This window comes from Oryctolagus cuniculus, chromosome 5 (assembly GCF_964237555.1).
Source record: "Oryctolagus cuniculus chromosome 5, mOryCun1.1, whole genome shotgun sequence".
NCBI classification, from domain to species: domain Eukaryota; kingdom Metazoa; phylum Chordata; class Mammalia; order Lagomorpha; family Leporidae; genus Oryctolagus; species Oryctolagus cuniculus.
The window spans coordinates 32504405-32515361 of NC_091436.1; the positions used below are offsets into that span (position 1 = coordinate 32504405).

At 45.2% G+C, this 10957-nt stretch overlaps 1 protein-coding gene across 11 annotated transcripts in view; it reads left to right on the top strand.

Annotated features, from left to right (window-relative positions):
• Positions 1-9926, top strand: part of MAP7 (microtubule associated protein 7) — a 194355-nt gene extending 184429 nt beyond the window's left edge. For all 11 annotated transcript variants that reach the window (XM_070073524.1, XM_070073527.1, XM_070073528.1 and 8 more), the window contains 2 exons: positions 5807-6030; positions 8495-9926. In XM_070073524.1, coding sequence (XP_069929625.1) covers positions 5807-6030; positions 8495-8505 — 235 coding nt within the window. In that variant the 3' untranslated portion in view covers positions 8506-9926. The remainder of the gene's footprint in view (positions 1-5806; positions 6031-8494) is intronic.
• The last annotated feature ends 1031 nt before the right edge of the window (positions 9927-10957 follow it).

A 10957-nucleotide genomic window follows, 5' to 3' on the forward strand; every position in this document is an offset into this window, starting at 1 on the left:
CCTAAACACCGTGACTGAACTGCATTCCCACCTTCTGGTACGTTACCATGTGACTTTGGGGCTTAAGTGCCTATATGAGCTCAGTTGCAAAACATAGTCATATCATAGCAGTTTGCAGAACTTTTTCAAGTCCCAGAGCCGTTCTGCCTGCCCGTCTCCTTTCTCCTGGACAGGTCCCCCACTGATGATAGAACTGAAGATAGTATGAGTTGTCAAAATTCAGGCCAGCTTTTAAAGGTGTAGAGATAGATCCATATGATATGTGATATATAGATATCAATCTATGACATGTATTTTTATGAAATAGTCTAAACCTTATAAAGTGAATATGTAAATTGTTATATGAAAGCTATATGAAAGTTGTAAAATATTTGACATAACTATATTTATGAAGTATGGCTATATGACCTTGAGCTGGTCACTTACTACTCCAGAGCCATGTTTGGTTTTTTTGTTGTTTTTGTTTTTTCAAACATCTCAAGACTTTCATAATCACAACCAAGTGATGTGTTCTTTTTTTTTTCCCCATTAAGATTTTATTTATTTGAGAGGTAGCATTACAGACAGAGGGAGAGACAGAGAGGTCTTCCATCAGGTGGTTCATTCCCCAAATGGTTGCAATGGCCAGAGCTGAGCTGATCTGAAGCCAGGAGCTTCCTTGGGATCTCCCATGTGCGTACAGGGCCTCAAGCACTTGGGCCATCTTTCCCAGGCCATAGCAGAGAGCTGGATCGGAAGAGGAGCAGCTGGGACAAGAACCTGGTGCCACGGGTAGAGGCTTAGTCCACTTCATCACAGCAGCAGCCCCCATGTTTGGTTTTTAAGAAAGATAGCATGCACGGAGGAAGACTCCCAAAAAATTAAGGAGAGTATCTGCCTGTTTATAGCAAGCAAAGAATACGCACAAAGAACACACATGACAAATGTTGCAGGGAGGCAGGGGTCAGTATCAGCATGAGAACGCAGACAATAAATAAAGTTTCTGAGGTCATTCTGATCCATTCATCCACCTCGGTTGAGAATCTCTATTCTAGAAGCTAAAAGACTTTGATGGCTGTGCAGTGTTAACCTTCCTGATAGGCCAGGAGGCATTACTTTCTTTCTTTTTTTTTTTTTTTTAAGATTTATTTATTTAAAAGTCAGAGTTACACAGAGAGAGAAGGAGAGGTGGGGAGGGGGGGTCTTCCATCCGCTGGTTCACTCCCCAATTGGCCACAACAGCCAGAGCTGCACTAATCAGGAGCCAGAAGCTTCTACCGGGTCTCCCGTACAGGTGCAGGGCCCAAGGACTTGGGCCATCTTCCACTGCTTTCCCAGGCCATAGCAGAGAGTTAGATAGGAAGTGGAGCAGCTGGGACTCAAAACAGCACCTATATGGGATGCTGGCACTGCAGGCGGCAGCTTTACCCGCTATGCCACAGTGCTGGCCCCAGCATTACCTTCTGACTCAGCCCTAGGGAGCTGGCTCTTCAGTAGACTGCTCCTCTTCTCTTATATGGGCCTATTTTAGTAATTGTGGTATTTGACAAGTGTGTTTCCTCCACATCTTATGAGTTCATCCTTGCTCTTAGTTTTGCCTAAGGGAAGGAACACATTCCTAAGCCCCTCTCATTCACACAAGAAGAAGTGTATCACTTCTAACTTAAGTTACTCATGGGGGCCAGCATTGCGGCACAGCTGGTCAACCTGCCATCTGCTACACCTGCATCCCAAATCAACACCAGTTTGAGTCCTGGCTGCTCCACTTCTGGTCCAGCTCCCTGTTAATGGCCTGGGAAAGCCCAGATACTTGGGCTTTTGCCACCCACATGAGAGACCTGGATGGAGTTCTGGCTGCTGGCTTCAGCTGGGGCTGCAGCTGTTTGGGGAATGTATCAGTGGATGGTAAATCCCTCTCTCACTCTCGCTCTCTCTCTCTCTGTCTCTCTCTCTGTAACACTAACTTTCAGATAAATAAATAGATCTCTTTTTTTAAGTTACTTGTGATAGGACAATTGATATATGTCAAGAAAACTAAGGTACTGCCTCTGATAAGCTGTGTGGACCGTCTGATTCCCACCATGATCCCAGCTCCTCCTGAACACGTTTGGGGCTGACCAAGCAAAATAACACAGGCTTCGAGAGTGTCACATGAAGCCTTCGCCCCTCAGAGCATAGCCAAAAAAGGGGAATTCAAAAATGGGCTTTCATCCTGCGAGGACCCACAGGTCCACAGCCTCTACCCCTGTGACTACAGTTTCGGTTTTTAGTTTCTGCTGTCACACTGTCCCCTGCACATCTAGTGACTGGTCATCCAAAGTGTGGCGCAGTGATTCCTCTGAGTGCTCACTCATTAGAACGAGCAGGGTAGGAGGGGAAGCTGAAGTCAGCTGTTGACTTAGGCAGGGATTCGTCCTCACCTTCACGACTTGTGAGTGCATGCAGGCCTGCAAGGTGACAAGATTCACAAGGCAGGTTCTTGTTCTTTTTTTCGCCTGAACTTCTACTGCAGGTCTCCCTGATGGGGCTGGCGCTGTGACGTAGCTGGTAAAGCTGCCACCTGCGATGCCAGCTTACCATATGGGTGTCAGTTCGTGTCCCAGCTGCTCTACTTCCAACCCAGCTTCCTGTTAATGGCCTAGGAAAAGCAGTAGAGGATGGCCCAAATACTTGAGCCCCTGCAACCCATGTGGAAGACCCAGATGAAGTTCCTGGCTTCTGGGTTCAGCCTGGTTCAGCCCTGGCTGTTATAGCCATCTGGGGAGCAAACCAGTGGATGGGAAACCTCTCTCTCTGTTTCCCTCCCTCCCTCTCTCTCTTTCAAATAAATCAATAAATCCTTCAAAAAAATTCTCCTTGGATTGAGAACCAAAACTGTTTCCCTACTTATAGAAAGTGCATCAGCTTTGGGAAAGAAGAGGAGTATGGGTGTGCTGGCCCAGTCACGTAGACGGCAGATGTGAAATATGTGCGTGCGTGGGGGGGGGGGGTGCCCATGCAAATGCCCAGGGGGGGGTTGGGCATGTAGGTGTGTGCGGCTGCATGCTCCTGTAGACGTTTTTTTTTTTTTTTTTAAGATTTATTTATTTGAAAGACAAAGTTACAGAGAAAGGTAGAGACAGAGAGAGAGAGGCCTTCCATCAGCTGGTTCACTCCCCAATTGGCTGCAATGGCCAGAGCTGTGCCGATCTGAAGCCAGGAGCTTCTTCTGGGCCTCCCACGTGGGTGCAGGGGCCCAAGGACTTGGGCCATCTTCTACTGCTATCCCAGGCCACAGCAGAGAGCTGGACCGGAAGTGGAGCAGCTGGGACTAGAACCTGTGCCCATATGGGATGCTTGTGCTTCAGGCCAGGGTTTTAACCTGCTGTGCCACAGCACCAGCCCCGCTCCTGTGGACTTTTATGATGCCAGGCCTGCTTTTTCTTACTTAGTGAAAAAACAGAAAAGCACCATTATACTCTGAATCTGTATAAAAACTTTTTGAATTATTTATTCATTTAAGAATCAGACACTGGTTCAGTCCTCAAATGCCTGCAGCAGCCGGGGCTGAGCAAAGCTGAACCCGGAAGCTGTGAACTCAGTTCAGTTGTCATCTCCTGGTGCCAGGAGCCTAAGTACTTGAGCATCATCTGCTGCCTCCCAGGGTGTGCATGAGCAGGAAGCTGGAAATGGGACTCAGACCAGGGATTCTGATAACGGATGCAGGCATCCCAAGCAGCATCTTTACCACTATGCCAAACACCTGTCTGTAGATGATATTTTATGTTCTCTTGCGAATGTCTTGTGAAACACTTAAAACAGGCATTTTTTTTTTACCTAGAAAACAAGATTTGATAATTAACAAAAGCATACAAATAGATTCGAATCATAGATACTTTAAAATGTGTTTCACAAAGTGAGTACTTCTGAGTAGGAAAAGTGAACTAGTTCTTCGATAGAGGGGGAATAACAAAGACTTGGAAAAAAAACACACTGGAAAGGCTGGATTCACGTCAGCTTTCTTTTGCCATCTGGGAATGCAGTGAGAAAAGACAGCTGACATTAGTGGGACCACAGATAGTGCACTGAGCACTGAGCAAGCTGTGACTGATGCGTGTACTCATGCATCCTGCTGCCATCAGAGAGTGAGCAGCAAAATCAGGCTGCACTCATTTGATGCACAGGTTTCGTTTGTTGCATTGTAAAGCGTAGCAGAAAGGGCTGCCAATTTGGCCGAAGAGAATGACAATTTAAGAGAAACTGTAGATGAGAAAATAAGAATCCGGGAGCCAGTGTTGTGGTGCAGAGGGTTAAATGCCACCTGGGACCTACATCCCCTGTCTGTGTACCTAGGATGGAGTCCCACCTGTTTCCACTGCAGCTCCCCGCGAGTGCGCCGAGGAGGCATCGGCTGATGACTCACATAACTTAGGTTCCTGCCCCCAACATGGGAGACCCAGATGGAGATCCTGGCTCCTGGTTTCAGCTTGGCCCAGTCCTAGCTACTGTGGGCCTTTGAGAAGTGACTCAGTAGATGGAAGGTACCTCTATGAATGCTAGGAGTCTTCATAAAGCTCATTGTGTATTATTGCATAAAATGTATCTTATGCAAAATTATACATGGACTTCAAAAAAGATTTAGTGCCAAAATTAACCTTTTAATTCTATTTTTCCACCAACTTTTGGAGGTCTTTATTTTAAGCATGATTTAATCAAATAAGAGTCCATTTGGGGCCAGAGTCAGATTTAAGAAGCAAAGATACATTTTTCAAAGATCTTGAACAGTTCACATATGAAATTGTGCAGATGTTATAGGAGACCAGGGATATCCAGGGAGGACTAGAATTTGAATAGGCAGTTCCATACTTGTCTTCCTCATGTTTTGGTTTTTTTTTTTTTTTTCTCTCAATTCATTCCTTTAAAAAATAAATCTGTTGGAGATGTGAAAAAAAAAAAAAAAGAATTTGAATAGGCAGGGAGTGGGAGAGATCATGTATTTAGACTTGACTATCTCTCAGTAGTTGTGTGACTTTGTGCAAATCGTTTACTTCTTCATCCCACAAATTATAGTCCTTTCATCATAGAAGTAAAGATCTTCCTAGGCGCTAATGTTTATCACACAAATGCATGTTACAGTGCCTGCAGCAAAGAGTTAAGTGTGTTGAGCCCCACTGCTGTTACTGCTGCTCTGTTTGTTGATAATGATGCATTCTAAATGATCAGTTGTATTATTCGATTACAGATTTTCCTTGTTGTTTTGTTTTTTTTTTTTTTAAGATTATCTTCTTTTTAGTCTTTGATTTTTTTCCAGATGATAAATTTGGGGATTCTTTTTTTTTTTTTTTAAGATTTATTTATATATTTGAGAGGCAGAGTTACAGAGAGGCAGAGAGAGAGAGAGGGGTCTTCTATCTGCTGGTTCACTCCCCAGATGGTTGCAATGGCCAGAGCTGCGCCAATCCAGAGCCAGGAGCTTCTTCCAGGTCTCCCATGCGGGTGCAGGGGCTCGAGGACTCGGCCCATCTTCTACTGCTATCCCAGGACATAGCAGAGAGCTGGATCAGTGGTGGAACAACCAGGACTCGAACTGGCACCGATATGGGATGCTGGCACCTCAGGCGGTGGCTTTACCTGCTATGCCACAACGTCAGCCCCTGATTACAGGTTTCTAAAAGCAAGTTCAAATACAGCTGTGTCACAAATCATTGTTATTGATGATGTGGTCAATCGGAATTTTTTTATTGTAAAGTTGTAAAATTAGTCATAAGACAATTTTTGGTTGACCTGAAAATGTGGTTTCCAGTTTTCATGCTAACTCATTTTAATTCTGATATTTTAAATCCCCTAGCACACCCAATTTGGAAAAACAACCAAATGAAAATGGAGTCTCTGTTCAAAATGAAAATTTTGAAGAAATTATAAATTTACCCATTGGATCTAAACCATCCAGATTAGATGTCACCAACAGTGAGAACCCAGAAATCCCTTTGAATCCAATACTGGCCTTTGATGATGAAGCGACACTTGGGCCCCTGCCTCAAGTAGATGGTGTTCAAACACAACAGCCCGCAGGTGAGCTTGCCTCCTACTCCCTTCTGTCATCATCAGACATGTGTGGCACCCAAGAAGGAATGACACACCCTCTGCAATGTGACTGTCGTCACATTTTTCTATTTCAAGGGACCAAGTCAGCCACAACAGGGAGAAGATTGTCCATGGGTCATAAGTGTTGAATTTTGGTTTGGATCGGCCAATTTCCAGAGCCTCTCCTATTTCTGCAGTAGCCTGTGGGCATCCACTGGTCCCTGCTCAGAGCAGCACTCATTGCCCAAAGAGCACTCCCCATGAGAATGTGCCTCGCGTTTAGACAAGACTGCTCCCCACGGCCTACAGAGCCACAGGCCTCCCCCGGGAGAACAGGGCTGGGATTTTCCCATCCCCCTCTGGTCTTCAGGTTTGAAGCCTGCCCTCTTGTTCTCTCACCTCTGGGTTTAACAGCCTTGGACCTATGAGGGTACTTCAACATGTTCATGGAAAATGGAATGAAAAGTTAAACTTGGCCGGCGCCGCGGCTCACTAGGCTAATCCTCCGCCTTGCGGCACCGGCACACCGGGTTCTAGTCCCGGTCGGGGCGCCAGATTCTGTCCTGGTTGCCCCTCTTCCAGGCCAGCCCTCTGCTGTGGCCAGGGAGTACAGTGGAGGATGGCCCAAGTACTTGGGCCCTGCACCCCATAGGAGACCAGGATAAGTACCTGGCTCCTGCCTTCGGATCAGCGCGGTGCGCCGGCCGCAGCACGGTGGCCATTGGAGGGTGAACCAACAGCAAAGGAAGACCTTTCTCTCTGTCTCTCTCTCTCTCTCTTTCTCTCCACTCTGCCTGTCAAAAAAATAAATAAAATAAAATAAAATAAAATAAAATAAAATAAAATAAAATAAAATAAAATGTTAAGCTTATCTTACAACCAAAAAAAAAGCCTTTGAAATCTTTTTTTTTTTTTTTTTTTTTTTTTTTTGACAGGCAGAGTGGACAGTGAGAGAGAGAGAGACAGAGAGAAAGGTCTTCCTTTGCCGTTGGTTCACCCTCCAATGGCCGCCGCAGCCGGCGCGCTGCGGCCGGCGCACCGCGCTGATCCGATGGCAGGAGCCAGGAGCCAGGTGCTTTTCCTGGTCTCCCATGGGGTGCAGGGTCCAAGCACCTGGGCCATCCTCCACTGCACTCCCTGGCCACAGCAGAGGGCTGGCCTGGAAGAGGGGCATCCGGGACAGAATCCGGCGCCCCGACCGGGACTAGAACCCGGTGTGCCGGCGCCGCTAGGCGGAGGATTAGCCTAGTGAGCCGCGGCGCCGGCCAGCCTTTGAAATCTATGTATATTTTTTCATAGGACACATTTTCCATAAACTTTTTGAAGGTCTCTTGTGCTTGCTGTTGAAACTGTCCGTGACTTGTGCACACTGTCTCTGGGGACTCACACTTGACCTGAAGTCTTTGTGCAGAAAGGACAATAACTTTACAGAAGCAGGACTAACAGTGCAGTGCCATCGTATAGAGACTGAATGGGATGATCCCAGCTTCCGGTCTTCTCAAACCTCTCAAGTTTGTTGAATTCTCTTCACAGCACATCACGTTCATGTATTGACCAGCATGTGTATATTACAAACAGAACTGGCCAGATTCTAAAAGGGGTCGCTATAGAGTTATTTCTGGTCAAATCATTTTGCCTTTGGGGTTGCACCTGTGACCCTGTACCAATAAGCCCTCAATGAGGGGAACAGGCCCGGGTTGGCCCGCCTGTCCGGATGAGGCTGGTCTTCTTTTCTGCTCCCATGTCCTGACCTTGGTAGCGGAACTTCACTTCAGTGACCTGTGCTTCTCTAGGCTGTGAGAGGAGGTTGTAGAGTTGCTCCCTGGTCTGACTTCCTGGTGCCTAAGCCTTTGGGAACAGTCTGGTCACTGTTCCGTTGGTAGACACACACTTGCCGCAGCTTCCTGCTTTGTCTCGTCACAGATTCACAGGGAGGGGAACAACTCTGAGGCGACTTTTACTTTGCTCTACTTGCCAGACCTTCAGTCACCTCCTGAGTGATCTGTCACTCCATTCTTACGGTTCCACCTGCCATGCCCTGTCTGAGAAATAGAGCCCAATATCTGTGGTCTTGACTGGAGTAAGCGTTCTTTGTGGGTCATAACCATTTGTCAGTATTTCACCTCCAACTAAGTATCAGGCACTGAGAATATGAGATGAATGGATGTTTAAATCCCTAACCTGCCCAAAAGTACAATTGAAATATGCAGTTTCAAATATAAGGAACATAGCCCAAGTTGAAGTAAAAATATGTCTTTCAAATCGGTAGTAGAATTCGCCTAAATGTATAACTGAATCCCAACACAACTGCCTGTTTTATTTTTTTTCTATAAGACAATGTATACAACAGCAGTGGCAAAATTTTAGACATATAAGGTACTACTATAATATTCTTTAAGATTTTAGGTAGATGTCATACTAATCTATTCTTTTTTTCTGTCTCTTCATATAGAAGTTATATGAGCATTTCTTCTGAAGAACCAAAGCAGAAATTTCGTAAGAATTTCTACAATTAATGGAATTCCTTTCATGCTATAAAGGAGCATCCTGCCCCTCCCCCTCCAGTTTTCTAAGGATTTCTTGATCACCCTTTTGAAAAGACTTTATTAAAACCAGCTGAAGACAACAGACTGGATAGCTTTTCTAATAACTTTTGCCAATAGAAAGAAACGCTCCTTACTCTTCAGTACTTTAAAACAGCTTTTTCCAGTGTGCTCCTTCTTAGCAAATCAATATTTTTCTGCATCCTTTAAGAAAAGGACAAGAACATTTCACTCTAAAGAAATGGGCTGACCAGGCATGACTTTTCCCTTAGATATTTTGGTCTTAAAGGCTTAACATGTAAAATTGGCACCGAAAAAAAAAATTTACCTTTAACCATATAATACTTGAAAAATAAGTACCTCTTTGCTCTACAAGTAGAGTAACTGGGGGCCATGTTTAAATTCAACCTGTTTGTTTAAATATGATTGCGAGGAGCTCTATTTGTCGAGGCAAATGCTTAGGCAGATTACCAGGTCCTGGTAAGCGCAGCTTGGCCATGGAAGCTCTGCGAACGCAGCTGTCACGTTCCTCTTGCACCTCCTTTTACGAAAGCATACTAACAAGTTTTAAAATGTGAAAAAATGCAACATTATTTTTTCAGAGCAAGAAAATAATTTAATGTCCTCTTAAATAATGTATTTATAAAGGTTTTCCAGATAAACAGATCAAATAAATTAGAACACCGTGACCATACTGCAGATCTGATTTATTAGATGCGTCCCTTCCAGCGCTCCCACCAGAGAATGTTACTGATGATTCAGGGTTCTTTGTGAAGTCTGTATGTTGCTGCTGTCCCTGGGGACGATGGGACTTACCTTTGCCTTACCTGATCGCAAATTATGTCGGGGTGGGGGAGGGGGATAAAGATTTACTGTTTCTTTAAATAAAAAAAAATTGGTTTTGCTCGTTTCAGAGCAATGAGACAGTGACGGACACAGAGTGTCCTCGCTGGGCGGGCGTCCGTCAGCTTCCCTCTTAGCACCCGTGTCCTTCACCTCTGCCGCTGAGCCCAGCCGTACAAACTTGCACTTTCACTCGCTGACATCAATTCCATTTTATTTTTCCCATTTTAAAGATTGCTAATGATGGAATGTAGGAGGAGAGGGAACGCGTGTTTTTATGTGGAGTGTTAAAGATAAATTTGTACCACTATAAGGTGTTTTTATCAAACAAGGGGTTGGTTACTGCATTCAATGATACTTCATCTATTGGACTATTTCTTTTCAATCCAAGCATATGGTCTTAGCTTGTAATTTGCTAAAACATTCATTTGAGTTTTTTCCTTATTCTCAGTTGTCCATGTACACAGTCATTATATTAAAAAACAAAAATCTGTTCAACAGAGTTGTTTTATTTCTTTAAATCAACCTAACATAAAAAAACAAATAAAATGTTGGACATAGTTTGTTTTTAGATTTCTCCTATATTATAACCTTACTCAGGTTGATTGTTGAGTTTTCAGGTAGCCATTCATCAAACTCATTGACATTTTCCCAGCTTCCTGATGGGTAGGCATCTACAATAGGTTTACTTAAAACTTAGAGCAAGAGTTCTGTTTTGACTCGGTTTTTGTTGTTCTCATTTTTCTCTTACAGTTACTAACAAACTACAAGACTTCTAAGTAATCAAGTTTCGATTAGAAGTGGTAAAATTCTTGGCTGGCATCGCGGCTCCCTAGGCTCCCCCTAGGGCGCCGGCACCCCAGGTTCTAGTCCTGGTCAGGGCACTGGATTCTGTCCTGGTTGCTCCTCTTCCAGTCCAGCTCTCTGCTGTGGCCCGGGAGGGCAGTGGAGGATGGCCCAGGTCCTTGGGCCCCTGCACCCACATGGAAGACCAGGAGAAGCACCAGGCTCCTGGCTTCAGATCAGCGCAGTGCACCAGCAGCAGCGTCCATTGGGGGGTGAACCAACGGTGAAAGGAAGACCTTTCTCTCTCTCTCTCTCACTGTCCACTCTGCCTGTCAAAAAAAAAAAGAAGCGGTAAAATTCTTAACCACGTTGTGAAGGGCAGCACTGCCGGAGACTGACCTGGACCTTTGCAAATGGCTAGGTTGCTTTCTGCCCAGCATTTGAATATCTGTGTTCACCTGCTGGCCCTAGAGGACGTCCTCAGCAGGGCTCTACATTAAGGGGAAATGCTCAGGGGTCAGAAATGACCTCCACCATGGACTAAGGGTAAACGGGCTCTTCTTCCCTCTGTACCCCGTGGTGGGCTGTCTAGGACAGTCATTCACCAACCAGAGGTTCAGTTGGTAGGTAGCCTCCAGCTATTACAGGAGGGGAACACCATGGTCTTCCTCCTGCAGAACCTCGCTGCCTGGTGCTCTGTTACAACCAAAGCACATCTGAAACAGTTCTCTCAGCGTTAGCAG